Here is a 17,065-nt window from a genome sequence, read left to right as displayed (position 1 = left end):
AAACACAGTGTACTTATGTTTGAGTAGCACATCTCAGTGAATACCAGGACCCCTTTATAATAACAGGATGAAAATAGAGAGGCATGTATCCAAGTTTAACATTCAGGTTATCTCTTCTGAAGTACTATCATCCTTGGTGTGGAACCTTTCTGTATTTTTGAAACGGGACTTTAGGACATGTGTTGACCCGAGGCGCTTGTGAAACCAGGTTTTCCTGGATTTGTTTTCTGCCTGCAGTGCGAACCCAGCTGAGGCAATGTGATCTGATCGTTTGTGTTGGCCACCCTGACAAGTTGGCGTTGAAGCAGCAGCCCCCCAGCTGGACCTGAAACCGAGGCATGAAGAACAGAGGTAAGGCTGTGTCAACGTAGTTTAGTAAAAACAAATCATTTCTGTTCACTAAAAATACAAATGACATTACAAAAAAGAAAAAAAAAGAGGAATTACACAACAATGACCTTTTGTAAAAACAGTGACATTTTATAATGAACGGGCCACTGGTATGCGTGCGCACAAATTAGCATCGAGAGTCGGATGCAAACACCCACGTTAAGCTCGGTGCCGGTCAGAGACCCGCAGGGTGCAGCAGACAGCAGTGGCTCTGCGCTCCAGCGCTCTGGTCTGTGGTGTCGATGAGCAGCAGTGGGGTGTCCGTGTGATAGGTAATCATCTGCTTCACCCCGGGGAAACTCTACAACACACACACACACACACACACACACACAGGAAAAAGATGACCGGGACCTAATGAAGCAGCGCGGCACCAGTCAGCATCAAACACTGCCCGAGGCGAAGCCACAAGATGTGAACTTTTCAGCTTATTTGAAGTGAACACAGACCGGCTTTCGCCTTCCTCATTTGATCACCGTTATTTAATGGCGTCAGCGTTTCCAGGTTACCTGGGTCTTTCTCAAGCCGGTGCCGAGGGAGTAGGAGTCGTCTTGGCTGCGGATCATGATGTTGTAAACTTTGCCTTGTTTCAGCAGCATCAGGGTGTAGGGGTGCTCAGCCGTACCGTGTGAGCTGTCCCTCACCACAAATGCCCCGTCCTAAAAAAAACACAAAATATGTGGACAAATCCACACACATTCAGCCAGTTTAACAAAGCGGCATGTTGGCGTGTACGTGTGTCTGTGCTCCAGAGAGAGGCGGCGACCTGACCTTGTTCACCTCTCTGAGGGCGACTTCAGCTTGGTGTCTGGTGACCTTTCCGCCGTACCAGCTGGGATCCAAACCCTGGATGCAACATGACATCACAGTCGTAGTAAAGACTACTTCCTTCCCATCTCATGTGACAGAAACGTGTTTTTACATTATTGTCATTGTGAAAGAAATGGAACGGATATTCCTCAGTTAACTCAGTCTAGTGAATAAAATGCAGAATCTCTTGAGTTCAGAGCAGACACCATTGTGTTCTTGTCTTTACAACAGCGCCATCTGCTGTTTCCCTATTGAAATGACTCAAAGTGTGCACAGAGAAGCTCCCCCTTAATATCATTGGCGCTCACTAGCACCGTTTATACGGAAGTCATGGCTCATTTGTGATTCCACATTTGCTTCTCACCTTACTTTGTCCTGGTGTTGAGTTGTTAATCTTAGCAGCCTGTGTTGACACGGGAGGACCTGGAATGACTTTAGCTGCTCTGGGAGTGGAGAGAGGAAATGGAGCATCATTGAAATAATACTCACGTAATTGCATGACTGAGAGTGACGGGCTAGCTAGACTCATAAACCGTTACTGTTGGCCTACCTGTTGGACACATCTGAGGGTTTGGGGGCTCTGGCTTTAATGCTCGTGGATGAGCCAGGAGCCTTGAAAGCGCCGCCCTCTTGTGGACAAAACAGAAATGTGAACAGCAATACTGTGACAAGATCGCAACATTTAGCTTTTTCAACTGGTACAATCGCCCCAAACGGAACGTAATAAGCAGCACGTACTTGATTTTGTAAGGTCTGTCTGGGATGGGCCAGACTGTCCGGACCTCCTGCTCCTGTCGGTATGCAGGTTGGGTTGGCTGGCTGGTGTTTGAACACGTTTTAGAGAAGGATTAGTTCATCATCATCATCGTCAATAGCTCAGGTGGTCGTGGAGTCAGTAAATGTGTCGTCACCTGGTGCTTTGAAAGGTCTCTGAGGTGTGTGGTTCACTCTGGGTGGACAAGGCAGTTTTGAGGTCCTTTCAGCTGTGGACGGCTTATGAACAGGATCTGCACGCACACGCACACGTACGTTTTAACCAATTCTGCTTACCAAGCACATAAAACGAAAGGCGGGAGATATGCTGATATGTTTTTACATGTTTCTGTCACCTCTGCAGGGACTGTCCTGAAGTTTAGTCACTCTGGGAGGTCGAGGAGGCTTCGGTGTGTCTGCAGAGGAAGGCCCCTCGCTGGTCTCTTCGTAGGTCTCCTCCCCGTCTTGCTGCTCAGCTGTCTGTGGCTCAGTCAAAGCACAGATGTAGTCGTCTTCCTCTGGATATTCATAGTAGTTATCACTTTCATTGTCCTGCCACACACACACACACACACACACACACACACACACACACACACACACACACACACACACACACACACACACACACAGCCCAGACATGTGATCTATTCCTTGCGTTATGTGTCACTTAATTTAATTATCTTGCTTTGAGGCTCATTTTTTTGTTCATTAAAAGATGTGTTTTACTCACAAACTCATCAGAGTCCCAGTGTTCTTCCTCATGTACAAGTGCTGTTGGAAAATAAGCCAAATAATATGTTATCATCAGGCCTAAGGAAGGACGGCCGTATGATGTCAGTGGCATAGTCGACCACAAGTGTCCTTTACCTTGTTTTGGGAGCTTTTGTGCTTTTGATCTGCACAGAAAATTAAAAAGTTTATTCGTTGTTGTTGTTGTTGTTGTTACAGTATCACATCCGGTATGAGCTGTAAAATGAAATCTGTTTTCTTACCTTTGACCAAAGGCCTTCTTCTGATCCCCCTTGTTGATGTCACTTTGAATCTTCGCAACTGATCTACGAAGATAGAAAAACGTTTTTTTAAACAATGTTTTTGGTTAGGAATACTGTTCGTTGTCAATGAAATAAAGGTTTTCAGTCGGACTCACGGGACAGAAAGGCTGGGGAACACTTGAAGGTCGCGTGTCGTCATATCCTGGATGACGTAGATTTGAATATTAAAGAAAAATCAATTGTATTTCAGAATAGTAAATGCGTGCACAGGCCTGCAGAGATGTAGAACGTACTTACCATGAACTCTGCTCCACTTATGCCATCCTTCATCACGAATTTGTCGCAGCTGAATAACTTTAGCTGAGAGGACGTCACAGACTTTTAATTTAATGTCTCGGGAGTTATATAATTGCCTTGAAATATCATAGTAGCTCAAGTCTATTGTAACCGAGTAAACCTTGAACTGCTGCTTACATTACTCAGGCGATTTATTTGCACATGTTTACTTTAGTTTCATATGTATTGTACAGCCCCTTTAAAGATTCGTCACATATCAAGTTTTGATTTAACGTGGCAGAAAAGGGAACGCGACGGTACAGAAGATATGGAAACGGCGTCTCTTTTGACACTCACCCTCCTCATGTAGTCGGCCAGACTTTGGGGACTCCATCCCAGCACCTCCGCTTTAGAGGGAACATTGTTCAAACTCATGCTCGTCTCCTGTAAGTGTCACAAAATGAAGGGTTCAAACGACAACAGGAGGAGCTTTTTGCTTTTTGCAGTGGGCTCACAAAACTGTTGCTCTTGAAGTCTTCAACGCACTCGACCTCTCTGCCCTTTATAGGCATATTTGTGTCAACTTCGTCCTCGTCTGTCGCGTAAAAAGGCTGAAGTAGCAACGTTTCTGTGGTTTTAAAGCACTCGTGATATAAAATGATATATCTGTATTTCCTGCTCTAAACAGAGAGCCTGCTGATTTCCTGTCGCACACCTACATACGCCACCACATGCTTGTAGCTGCATACGGTGGTTATTTTAGTTTGCGCTAAATTTTGTGTCCGATTGTTGACTGAGCAGCCGGACCTTAACGTGAGATGCAGATTTAAGTATGGTTAGCTCCAAATAGACTGTCGCTCGCATCTAATGTGGATTTAAAAGTTGACTCTTCTAAATAGTTGTGTTCATATGCGTTGGTTAATGTTTGCTGCTCAGAGATACAAGTCATGTTGTTGTCTCATACATTCTAATTCATAACGCGGCTTTTGTTGAAGGCCGCGTCAGGTCTGGAGTCCCAGCCGCAGCCTGCGTCAGGCCTCTTGGTATCTCACACCCAGGTGAGAGAGGAGGGCAGCAGAGAGGAGGGATGATCAATCACGCTCAGATCCCCCCCCCCCTACACCCCCGGGCATGTCTGGGTGAATACATGAGTCCTCCTGGGGGGTCTCCGTGGGAGAATCGACCCCCCCACCCCCTCCCGGGTGTTCCTCCTCTGTCCTGATTGGGAAACATGCCCCTCCAATGAAAGACATGATACTGCCACACATGAAATGGAGTAAAATTTAATCAATGTAAGATGATATTCAGTTACTGTGGTTGTTTCTCAAAGCGGGTAAAAGAGGGTTAATCGGCGAGTTTGTGACGCGCAGCCACAAGCAACAGCCATCATATGGACCAATATGGAAGCAATGATGCACTCAGTGGAGAGCAGAGGGAAGGGGCGGAGCGGGGAGGGGGGGGCGAAACCTTCATTAACGCACAGCAGGGCAGCATGGGAAATACAGGACATCCCCACAAGCAAACAGACAAATGGGAAGCATGGGAGGGAGTGTTTTGGTCTGTGAGAGTGTTACTTGTTCCTTCTACAATTAAGTTTTGTTTTTGTTTTTACTCAGCGTGTAGTGGTAGTTTCTCAGCTTTGTAAGTGTTTCTAGCTATTTGTGATTTCTTTTTTCAGTGACTCTGAGCTAAAATGCTAATTTTCAGTTTGTCAGAATCAGCTTCATTCACCAGATATGAGGACACATAGCAGCAATTTGACTTTTTTTTTTTGCTTCTCTCAATGTACATGACCAGAAATAGAAATGCAGCTATAACAAGGACAGCTAGATGTGTATATAGATAGGTGTGTATATAGATATGTGTGTGTGTGTGTGTGTGTTTCACAATAATGAAAAACAACATACAATGTCTATAAGTAAGACCGTTTGTATTGACTGTAAACAATACAGCAGTACAATGGTGCATGCTGGAATAAATATTGAATAACCGATGTAACAGGTTGCTATGACGTAGGTGGATACTGTTAGGTAAATAAATTTAATCAGAGCTTTATGTGCTAATTAGCAGAGTTGCGAGTTACAGGTTATGAAGGTTTAAAACTCCAAGCGGGGCGCTCTAGCACTCGCCTGTACAAAGGAATGAGAAAACTGTAACTCTGAAGGCCACGCTTGGGCAACTATACACTGATATCAAATCTTGGAGTAAACTGCCAGCTGAGAACAGTACGTACCACAGCTTGGGATAGCAAAACGTAGATTACACACTTTGGAGCCTGTTAGGCTAGGCTTTCACAACATACACACACACTGATGACGCATCGAAGGAGGATCCCGGACGAGAGCCGGTGCGAGCGGATATGCTCAGTGCTCCAACCAGGCCATCACTCTGCTAAAATCGATCCCGCCTGCACCTTGACTTTGACCAATGGCTCCTCTAAGGAGAACCTACAAAACTTACCGCGCTGCCTTGTCCAAGCGCCTTTTTCACGTTGCTCTCAATCGGAGAGGAACTGTTAGGACCGTTCACGTTTAACTGCTCGGCTAATATCTCTGTGATAAATAAAACTATTGCTTGAATCTAAGTAAACGCCTCGAACTCAATTCGTTAAGTTGTTTTTACACAACAATACAGTATGTCAGTTGGCTGTATATTCAGTATATACAGCTGCTTAGATTTCTCTTTGGCAGTGACACACATGTTACAAAAAACAGTGTGCATATGAATGATAATATATATATATATAATTTGAAGTGTTCAGAGTGACGACAAGCGGCGTGGACTCCATTGACTTCAATGTGACACCAGTCGATCAACCGATAAAGATAATCCTATGCTGTAATTTCTCATTTATCTCCTTCTTTACTGCGTCTAACTGGTCTTTAAATTTAGTGGAACAGCTTTGTCCCACCCCCACCACCCCCTCTCCCCCAGGCATGGACCCCCTCACGAAGGTAATATCCATGCCATCACTCATTTAGCTGAGGCAGTGGCAGATTTATGACGCGTCCAGCTGAGAGGAAGATTTTTGTAGATACAGGGGGTATGAGGAGAGAAGGAGGCAAATGAATGGCTCCTTTAGACACAGAGAGGCCAGGCCGGTGGGCGGAGACCAGGGTTCTCTCGGGCCTAATTACTTGCAAATTATAAGATTAGAAATTAACTTGCTTTCATGGTGGAATCTTGACTCATTCAGAACTATTGCCTCACTTACAATGTAGTGTCTGGACATCAATGTGACCCACTTTGCTGAGAAACAGAGTTTGGTTATCTGTTTGCCCTCTTGATGCATTGTGGTACATTTGCATTGCCTGTGGTATGCAAAGACTAGTATATAGGCTGATGTGGTGTCACGGATTATCAGGCCAAATAGCAATTTGTAGCGGTGGAAATGCTTCCCTGTTTTGTCTTTCAAAGCCTCGCTGCTCTTTGAATGGCATCAATACACGTTAAACATCAAAGTGATGGCGGATCAATGCTGGATCAACACCTTGGCGAGGTGCGAACTGCGCCATGTTATCCATGTAATCCTCTGTTAAGTGTATTCGCTCCATTCTCATTCTGATAGACGCTTGTGCGCCCTGTCATAAAAATCCATTGACCCCGCGATTTACAAGGTAAAGACTTGACTGACATGAAACGTGACATTCGGAGGGCTTTATAACTTTTATTTGAATTAAAACAAAACACATTCTTCATAAATAGACACTCAAGTATTTATACAACGAGACGTGAAAAGTGCAAACAGACATTTAGCATCTTGGGCCATTATTTAACAGACTACTGTGATGTAGACAGGTAATGGACACATTAATATATATATTTATTTATTTTTTCACTTGGGTCCACGGAGTCTCCGTCTAAAGCCGTTCCCATCGGCCCCTTCCCTCCTCGCGCACACGTGTTTGACGATGACCTGAGAGCAGTCGTCGCAGTTCACCGTGCAGCACCAGTGGAACTTGCAGTTGCAGCTGCTCACGACGTCGGTGCGCCTCTCCTCCACCCTCAGGCCACATTCGTGACACAACCGGCGGCAACTGCGCCTCTCCCACGCGGTTAACCCCTCCCCGTGCTGCACGCACTCCCGGTCCTCGGTGCCGTACAGCCCCATGCTGGTGTTCCTCCGGCAGTAGTCCGGGGAGTCCTCCAGGTACAGGAGCTCAGTCTGCGCGACGCCGCCGAACGCGTCCACGACTGCGCCCCGGTTGTCCGCGCTGTTGCCAGCACGCATGCGCTTTTTGTCGATGTCCAGCTTCTGGGCCTGGCCGTGCTTGATCTTCAGGTAGTTGCCGATTTCTCTGAAATCGGACAGCTGTGTCCAGCAGGTTTGGACACTGCAGCTCTCCGACATGCCGTGACATCTGCAGATGCGCTTCATTGTTGCCTTCACAGCCTGTTGGAAACCTGGGAATGTTAACAACTCCTAACAATTTAAAATGGTGTAATGTGAGATGAATGCTTGTGGCGTGAACGGAATTTACCAGCCGCCCAGCCGCGTTGTTGTGCAGGTTGACAGCAGCCCTGGAGTCCTGCCCCGTCTCCTGTGCATCCACGTACTGTTTGGAAATCCTCTCTCCGAAATCCACGTTGTCACTACAGCCACCCCACAGCCAGCCACGACCGCCTGTACAAAAAAAAATATACAACTTAAATCAGGTCACCAAATGGAGCCCTCTAAAGTTTGGAAATAATATAAATTGTATGTGCACAGCATGCCGTATACGCATAAGATTATAATCTGGGTAATGTGTTTTTGCTTATAGAAGCTCACCAATTTTCCCGTTCTTGGAGACATCGCAGCCGCAGTTGTCGAGGTCTCCCAGACTACAGTTCCTGGTCAGAGTGTACATGACCCCCGCAGAACTGATGGCGTGGACGAAAGAAGACTCTCTGGTGGCTGTTAATGAGAAAAAAAAGTGCAATCACGTTTCATACAAGCGAATATAAAACTATAAAACGGCAACTGTGCCTTTTTGTTGTTAAACAAATGTTCATAACACTAATATATCTATGATGTCCTGTGTTATTGTATATTCTTGACACATTTTACGCATGCACATTACGCATTACATTTTTCTTCTCCAGTTTAGGACCTGCGTTCATACCTTCAATGAAGGAATTGTTATTTACAATCTCAACCTACCGCGTTTTAGTCCTTTGAGCTGAGTGGCGGAGTCGGGACAGTTCCATCTGTCCCACGCGAACTGGTGTTTGCACTCCTCGATCCCAGTCAGTGCGCCCCCCTGCACGCTTCTTGCATAGGTGAGAAAGGCCTGCAGGAGAGACAATGTCATGTTGTTGGCCCGATTCACATTTCGAAACGTTATCCTAAACTTGTCAGGGTAATCTAATCTATTTACCTTGGGTCCCGTCATGAGAAAGTTACTTGCCACCCTGAGAGGAAGACAGATGAGGAGAATGAGACCAATCTTAGGTTGACACAAACACTTAGAAGATACCGGCAAACAGTATATAGTCTCTTACCAAGCATGTCCCGGACACGTTTTGTATAAAAGAGGCAGGAGCCAAAAAAATGCATGCACCATTGTCACCTTCACAGTTGCCCCTCAAAGTAGAGCTCTATTTGCCCCTGTGTGCTGCAACTTTCTCTTTTATTTGAATGAAGAACAAATGGAACTCTTGTTCTTTGTCCCCTGAAGTCCGAGACAGCTGATTGGTTGACGAGTTTAGGAAACGCCTATGCGCACATCAAAGGATGGCATTAGGCAACAGCTTATTTTCTTCCCCGAGGCTATATGAAACCAGGACACCAATAAACAAAATTCTGCCCCTGACAAATCAGTTGGAGTCATGCGTATTGTAGAAAAATATTTATTAGGTGATCCTTTCAATTAATAAAAATACATATAAAATATTAGACAATTTTAAGACTTCACAGAAGACAGACGCAACAAATCCCCAAAACGAGTGAGCATGCGTGAAGAGTTTGGTCCTCAAAAAAAACATGGCGTGATTTACAGGATCAAATCAATAAGATCAAGTGCATTAAACAGGCTTCAGGTGATGTGATGAAAATAACATTCTTATAATACAGAATAATGCTTATTGATCTCCACAAGGCTGTAAAAAATAAAAAAGTGATGAAGTCTATGTACCAAATGGCAGTCAGTGGCCGCGCGCACGGTGCCTCCACTTCGTTTTATTCTGCGGTTTTCTCCCACCTTTACGCGCACAGAAATATTTGGTAACAACCTGCGCGCATTTGTCGCACCTCACTGTGCAACACCAGTGGAACTTGCAGTTGCAGCTGCTGACTACCTCGATGCGCTTCTCCACCACTCGGAGGCCGCATTCGTAGCACAGCCTGCGGCAGCTCTTTCGCTCCCACTGGGACATGTTCTTGTTGCCCTTCAGGCACTCCCGCCCCTCGGTGCCCGGAAATCCCCTGCTCCGGTTCTTGACGCAGTAATCCGGAGAGTCCTCCAGGTAAATGAGCTCTGTGCGAGCGATGCTCCGAAAGGCGTGCGCTATGGCCCCTCGGTTGTCCGCGCTGTTCCCGGCCTTCGCCGGCTTCTTGTCCATCTCCAGCTTCTTCGCGTGTTCGTGCTTCACCTTCAGGTAGTTGCCCACCTCTCTGAAGTCGGCCAGCTGCATCCAGCAGGTTTGGATGCTGCAGCTCCCGGACACTCCGTGGCACTTACACGCTCTCCTCATGGTCGCTTTGATGGCCTGCCAAGAGAGCGAGAGTATTAGTGATGGAAATGCAATGATCAAATGTGCACGACTTTCTCCTTCTATTTGAACCCTTGCGTAAAAGCCACTGACAAAAGACATCGCTTTTTCCTCTCTCAATACACTTGTTTACATTTGAGAACACAGCCCATCAAAAGCGATAACAAACTCCAGTTACTAATAATAGTACACTCATATCTTACCAGTCTGCCTGCCTCGTTGTTATGCAGGTTGACCGCTGCGCGCGAGTCGTGCCCACCTTCCAGGGCGTCCACAAACTGTTTGGAGATCTTCTCTCCAAACGCCACGTTATCACTGCAGCCTCCCCAAATCCACCCTCTGCCACCTGGGTAGTCAAAAATGCACATTCAGTTCTCAGAACGAAAAGTCTCACGTAATAAAAGTTGAACTGTAAAACAGACCAGACATGCCAATTGGTGTGCAAATCATAGACAATGTACCTGTCTGTCTAATTCTGGAGTCATCACAGCCGCAGTTGTCAAAGTCTCCCATACTGCAGTTCTTGGTGAGCGTGTACATCACTCCTGCCGCGCTGATGGCATGGACAAAAGACGTCTCCTTTGTGGCTACAATAAGTGACAAAGAATGCGAATCACAACGTTTTAGTTTGCGATCCAATTTGGGGCCATAACTGCGCAAAGGCTGCGCTCATATTGTGCGTAAAAGGCGCGTAAACCGTGCGTAAAGGCAGTACAGGAATTGAATAGAGTAATAATGTTGGGCATGGTGTTTTATAAATGCAGTTCCAACAAGTAACTGAAGTTAGTGTGTTCCCTCCTCCGTTGAGGTCAGAGCGCACAGTCGGTCACAACCCCCTCTCTGTGTTGGAGGATTAACTTTGTGCAAAAGAGCGAGATTTGCTGGAATTGAACTCATGCAGCACTCCACCCCACTGCTGCAAGTCAAGCATATGATACAGACATATGCTGTTAATATCTTACCACTTCGAAGTCCGTTGTGTGTGGACAACTGGAGCGTGTTTTCTGGGCAGTTCCACCTCTCCAACGCAAACTGGTGTTTACACTCATGTATTCCACCCTGTGCGCCCACTTGCACACTACCGGCATAGGTGAGAAAAGCCTTGGGAGAGGAAAACCAAATATAAACGTTAGTCATTACTGCATTCAACCAATATTTTTGTCCATAACAAAGTCATTTAAAATATAAAAATGTACAGAAGAGATTTCATGCCCAAACTGTATTTACCTTAGGTCCAGTCATGAGGAAATTATTCACCGTCCTTTTAGAAAGAAAACAGGACAGCCACGTTAATCCAAGGTCACTGACAAACACGCATCACACTGTGGTAATTTGAAATGAATTAATCCAAAAGTTAGCGACATACCAGGTTAGTGCAAAGTGAACATGACAGCACATGGACAAAACCACGGTTGGAAGGAGATTCAAAGGTCCCATAACAGCTGTAATCCAAACCGGAGGACTGTGTGTGTGTATCCCAGACGTGAGTGCCGAGAGAGAGAGAGAGAGAGAGAGAGAGAGAGCGCGATAGAGAGCGAGAGAGGAGGGCAACTGAAGTTGTAGCCAGACTCCTCGCTGATGATATTTATATGCTCCTGCCCCTTTTGATTGACAGATTTGTCCCGCAGGTAGCGTTTCACTGTGAAAATGCGTCGACGACGACATTGATCGCCGCGTCCTACAGACAAATGGGAGCCTTCGGTGCATAAGTGCACTTCAAAAGAAGTGACGCAGACACTTAAACAGCCCCTCATTCATTCACCTGCCGTTCCCAGGCTCCGATCCTTACACGCTTTTTCCCACGAAGCATATGCAGTGTACATCATCCTGAGCGTTACAAATAGGACACACAAACGTTGTCATTCATCATATATTTTAATTCCAGGTGTATCATGACACATCACTGTAAAACACTGTGTATCATGTTGCTATAGGTATATTGCAATGATTTATTGTTAAGGGGTTTGAAGAGGGGTTGAGGCCACAACAAAGCTCAGACATTAAGACATTAAATATGGCTCTTTCTCATCACAGTGCAGTCAGAAATACAGAACTGAGGGGCAGCTTTTGGGACTTCATGGGTAGTTGGAAACGTTTGGGAAATGGCACCAGTGCCCCAGGGGGAACGCCATAAAGTCTTTCAGGAGCTGATGGTATATAGTCATGTAAATACTGCTTCACACATCGGCGACATTGGCATCGTCTTGATAATAGGATAATAGATGTTTCCCTGGGAAACTACTCGGTGTGAAAACAGTCTGGAATTTACAAGAGTGTAAACAAATAAGAGCTTTTATGCTTTTTTTTACATTGTAGGCCTACGGTCAATAATGTGTGTTTCATGGGTGGTTTTGATTCGTAGATTTAAATAAAAAGAAACAGATTCATGTTGCTCAGTTCAGTGTAGAAATCCGGGATTAATTCAGATTATCCTTAATTTAGCCTATAATCACATGCGTCATCACCATGCCGGTTTCTGCCATTTCATACTCGTACCGTGATTTGATTGCAGAGTTATTGATTAACATTACACTTTTTAAAAATCGAATCGCTTACACATGTCAAATCCACTTTAAGCCACTCAAAATCCCCTAAAACAACAATTCACTCCGCGCGGTGGACAATAGACGGGCGGCTGGGCGAGGTCCTCCGCACAATAGTGGAGAGGTGGAGGTGAGGATAATCCCCACTAATTAGATATCGACCGCATTCACGACTGAAACCTCGAGCCCCTCAACACCTTGTTGGGAAGTAATACAGAGCGATTAGAAATCAATCTGCGATGCCTCATAATTTGTCCTCAACCCAAGGCTCCTTTATCGAATTGAATGGGTTAATAACCTGCAAACAATAGTAGTCAATGCAGCTGGGCGTGTTTCAGCACGGGCGCTATTTGTCTCATACGCACCGAAACTCTCAGGGACGACACGTGGGTTACGTCATTTAAAGAAATTAATTCAATTTCATTATTATTATTAAATGGCAAAATTGGCAAAAATGGACAAAGGTCTATTTGATAAATAGTGTATATTATCATATGTTAATGTCATTATTTCCCTATATTAGTAATATAGACTAAACGTAAAGTTAATCATATAATGGTATAATAGTATAATGTTACTATAATAGTAACAGTTTAAGAGCTCCTATGTATTTTTATTTTCCATGTAAATTATGTGTATTCCAGCACGACCACTTCCAAGAGAGGACACGTCAGGGTACGGGGGACCCCCTTTGAAACACACTGAGTTTAAAACAACATGAAGTCCAAATGCGCGCTAATTAAATTGTTCTAACAGACATCTCGGACACATTAGGCCGTCCGGGTGAGCGTTGACGAGTGATTCATGAGCCATGCGAGGTGAGAGAAATGGAGCAATAAAGGCTCGGGAGGTGACGGGCTTGACAGGCCGGGGATGGGTGGTAGGACTGCTGACGCCAGCCAGCGACATCCCATGTGGGGCTGTAAATGACCATAGAAAAAGGCTGCTGTTATAGAATTCAAAAAAATAACTGTAATGAAGAAATGATAGGCAACACAAAGAAGTATCCAATCGTTAATGCAGGAAAGTTCGGTAAAAAGTTAAATAATTCAACTCAAATGATTGTTTTGAAATGTTATGATGTTATTCTTAGTTTTATGTCATACGATTTTTATTCGAAATGCCCAACGGTCTGTTTTTAATCCACAGTGGTATATTGTTACAGTGCTGCTTTTGTTTAATGTCAATCTCAATATGTTGTCACTAAGCCCCCCCCCCCCCCCCCCCCCTTCGCCTTTCAGCCAACCACATTCCTCCAGCCTCAAGTCTCCTCAGCTACTGCCAGCTAGCCAGCTAGCTCCTGCTAGCTTCACAGCACTGTCTTTGCTGGCACTGTGGCGTTTTCTTCACTGCAGTGATGCTGCTGTTAATCTTCACTGAATGAAATCAAGTAGGGCTCGTTTAGTTGATAACGTGCCTGAAAATAGTGGGGGAAAAATACCCGTAATAATTTCCCAGAGCCCAGGGTGAGGTCTTCAAATAGCTGTCTTATCCCGATTAAACTTCTAAAACCTAATGTTTTTTAATTATCATAAAAGACTAACAACAATAGCAAATACTCATATTTGAGGAGCTGGAATCATTGAACCCCTTGACTCTTTTATTTTTCCTTGAAAATGAGAACAATTAACCGATTATTATTAATTGTATGTCCATTTATCAAATAATGTTTTAAGCTCTAATGCCAAACAAAAACTCACAATCTAAGCTAGCTTTAAAAACTAGCAGACTAGCTGCCTTGTTGAGCCAATTTAAAGGAGAGGATCAAACAAGTTCTCATAATAAGGAGTTGACTTTTGTCATAAATGTATTAATATGTTAGTATGATGATTTGTGTAATATTAGCACTTGGAGTACATTACCATTATAATTACGGTTTAAAAAAGCGAGTCGCCAGCCTGTGTTCTTAAATGTTTCTTTCGGTAAACTACACAGGAACATGGCCCCTGTTTGTGCATTGAACTATGGCTATAAATATGCACTCATGAGGTGTGAATTACTTAATTGTACTCTGCACAGGCCAATTGCAAGCAGTCTATAAAAATCCTTTTTATTGTAATGTGTAGTTGTTCCATGGCCGTGCACGATGAGTCCATGCCTCATGAGTGTCTAAGAATCTGCACATGGACACAAAAGAGACAGCAACATGCACAGAGGGCTGACTGGTTCCATGTCTTCGTATTTATTTCATAAAGAAAAGTAAAAAGTTAAGAAAACATCCCACATGATTAGACTCCGAGTGCTCCCATGACTGTAGTCCCCCCACCCCCACCTCCACCCCCATAGCCTGGATGCCTGTCTATCTCTCTGGGCTACATCACTACACCACTCCCCAGTTTGGCAATATTGGAGACATGTTAGCTATAGGCTAACAGTGCGAGACAGACACCCAGGCTAACGTTTTTTTAAAGTGGTAAGAGAGCATTCCCATGTGGGGATGCCACATACCCCTTTACGGCAACCCCAGGGAGCTCAAGAGCACCCTCATCCCAAGACAAAAGTAAGAGATTGAAATACTGTGATAATCAAAAGAAAGTGCTTTTTTGCTGCGGCATCTCAGCGTCTTTTTCTTCATGTGCTCAGGAGTCAAGGTGTGGCATCGCCTTTCCTCTCTTGCTCGATGGCTGAGGAAGAGAAGAGGAAGATGGTTTAAGTCAGCAGGCTTGTGTTTGGTGCACAGGATTTAATGTATATCAATGATGTGCTGATGTTGCAGCGAATTATTTTTGCTGCTGCTCTGCTAGCTGATCATGTAGTTGTTTGTCAGCAGTGGAGGTGATGAGTAGCTGCTGACAGGAAAAATTGTTGCAGGGCGGGGGTGGAGGCTTCAGCGCCGCCTATAGAAACACACAGAGAAACAGACGCAAGGGGCACTCACTCTCTTTGGTGGGCAGAGGGTTTTTCTCTTTTGTCTCCGTCTTCTTCAGCTTTGTCTTGTCGAAACGGGCGATCTCGGTCAGGTCAGGCTTGTCGGACATTTTGGCTGTGAAAGAAGATGAGAAGAACACCTGAGCACACACAAGTTTGACCTTTCCCGTCAGCCATCGCGCTGATAATGCGGCGTTACATGATGGACACAAATCTATTGCATTGGACATATTCCGTAGTGTAGGACCAATGTTTTCACCTGCCTTGAATCTTGACGGCTTGGTCTGCCGTCGAAGATAATCTTTGTAACCGACCGCACATAAAGGGAGTGGCTACGACATGTGCGACTCAGCCATGCCCCCACATGGATGCCCGTGCGTGGTCGCTGCCTCACACATGCTCCGTCTTGATATTCCCCTCTCCAAAAATGCCCACTAACATGTGCCTATTTTTAACATCGCTCCCTGTTCCTCCCTTTGTCTTTGCCTTTCCCTCTCCGAGGCTGAGGTCTTTGTTCTCTTCCTACGCATCCCCTCTCTCTCTCTCTCTCTCTCTCTCTCTCTCTCTCTCTCCTCTCTCTGCCTCTGCATCCACCCCTGCAGCCTCGTGGATCCAGGCACTGCAGTCATATTCCTTCGACCTAGCCTCAGGTCTGACTAATCCGTCCCGCGCAGTCTGGCCCGGTCACGCCTGTTTGGACCACTGCTCTGTCAGAGACTGCTGTGGAAATGTGACAAGCCCACTAGCCCCCAAGCCACTGTAAAATCATCCTCGCTAGTCTGAATTTGAATGGGGCCTGATTGAATGGGTTTGACATAGCAAGTAGACATGCTGGGCACATGGCCAGAATTTGAAATATTTCACTTTCTTGAAACGAGGTTCACCGAATCATTTGTCGATTACCCTCTAGCTGCAAATGGTGTCTCTATCCAGCCCTGCTGAGTCTGGATATCAACAGCAGCAGTCGTAACCTCACCTTTTTTCCAACTCGTCAGTAAACACAATTATTCAAACATTTGCTCTATTGTTCCCTTATCAGCACCATCGTCATCCTCCTCAACATCCCTCTTCCACCTCATTTCACAGCTGCCGTCAGCAGTCAGCCTCCACTCACCCAGCCACACCCCAATTCCTTTGTGTGGCTCCAGTAAAACAGAGCCAGAACAGAGACACACAGACACAGAGACACTGAGAAACACACTGACGGCGAGATGGGTTCGTTCTTACCGGTGTTCAACACAGCAGTGCGCTAAAATCCACCGGCGGAAGAGAGAGCAGGGAGGGATAGAGACACAGAGATGGAGAAGGCAGAGCGATGCGGAAGCTGAATGAATCTGCCGGTGTGTGCACGCCTGCCTGCATCTAGGGTGTGGGTATAAGAGGGAGGGAGGGGGAGAGAGAGAGAGAGGGAGGGAGGGAGGGAGAGAGAGAGTGTGTTTGGTCAGCCTTCCTCCATGACATCAATATTAATGTTCTCGAGGGAAAAGACTTGAGGAAACCAACCCCTTATTGGAAGCAGATGTGCTGTTCGTGTTCATCTGAGATGGATTATGATAAATCATTTAGGTATTACATCGTGCTTATTATAGGTCGATTATACAGCGTTTTTTTGCTGAGTAGGTCAGAGATGGTAGAAAGAGGATGTTGCCTACTTCTAGCCAGTCATGATGAGCTAAATGAGTAGTAATAGGTCTTGCATTTACCGACCACTCAACGGGCTTTACAATTCATTTTCAC

General features: G+C 45.3%; 4 protein-coding genes across 4 annotated transcripts; all 4 read right to left on the bottom strand.

Annotated features, from left to right (window-relative positions):
* Positions 1–292: 292 nt before the first annotated feature.
* Positions 293–3,659, bottom strand: lcp2b (lymphocyte cytosolic protein 2b; the record flags this gene model as incomplete). Its single annotated transcript, XM_079168202.1, has 14 exons — positions 293–325; positions 549–691; positions 900–1,049; positions 1,162–1,236; positions 1,565–1,643; positions 1,751–1,829; positions 1,939–2,019; positions 2,112–2,207; positions 2,310–2,471; positions 2,824–2,852; positions 2,949–3,011; positions 3,104–3,150; positions 3,246–3,308; positions 3,582–3,659. 13 exons carry the CDS (start codon positions 3,657–3,659, stop codon positions 566–568), a joined length of 1,128 nt encoding a protein of 375 aa, XP_079024328.1. The 3' UTR covers positions 293–325; positions 549–565.
* Positions 3,660–7,059: 3,400 nt separating this feature from the next.
* Positions 7,060–8,770, bottom strand: LOC306702561 (protein Wnt-8a-like; the record flags this gene model as incomplete). Its single annotated transcript, XM_079168201.1, has 6 exons — positions 7,060–7,617; positions 7,706–7,848; positions 7,996–8,121; positions 8,368–8,497; positions 8,585–8,618; positions 8,709–8,770. 6 exons carry the CDS (start codon positions 8,768–8,770, stop codon positions 7,060–7,062), a joined length of 1,053 nt encoding a protein of 350 aa, XP_079024327.1.
* A 580-nt stretch (positions 8,771–9,350) lies between these two features.
* Positions 9,351–13,369, bottom strand: LOC306702560 (protein Wnt-8a-like; the record flags this gene model as incomplete). Its single annotated transcript, XM_079168200.1, has 6 exons — positions 9,351–9,914; positions 10,121–10,263; positions 10,379–10,504; positions 10,880–11,018; positions 11,145–11,178; positions 13,230–13,369. 6 exons carry the CDS (start codon positions 13,367–13,369, stop codon positions 9,351–9,353), a joined length of 1,146 nt encoding a protein of 381 aa, XP_079024326.1.
* A 1,382-nt stretch (positions 13,370–14,751) lies between these two features.
* On the bottom strand, positions 14,752–16,688 carry tmsb2 (thymosin beta 2). Its single transcript, XM_079167728.1, has 3 exons — positions 16,556–16,688; positions 15,339–15,443; positions 14,752–15,084 (listed from the first exon to the last, which is right to left on the bottom strand). Exons 2-3 carry the CDS (start codon positions 15,436–15,438, stop codon positions 15,047–15,049), a joined length of 138 nt encoding a protein of 45 aa, XP_079023854.1. The 5' UTR covers positions 15,439–15,443; positions 16,556–16,688; the 3' UTR covers positions 14,752–15,046.
* Between the last annotated feature and the right edge of the window lie 377 nt (positions 16,689–17,065).

Source organism: Pholis gunnellus, assembly GCF_910591455.1.
Source record: "Pholis gunnellus genome assembly, chromosome: 10".
NCBI classification, from domain to species: Eukaryota; Metazoa; Chordata; class Actinopteri; order Perciformes; family Pholidae; genus Pholis; species Pholis gunnellus.
Note: the sequence above shows the minus strand (reverse complement) of the source record. Positions and strands in the feature narration are given on the sequence as shown.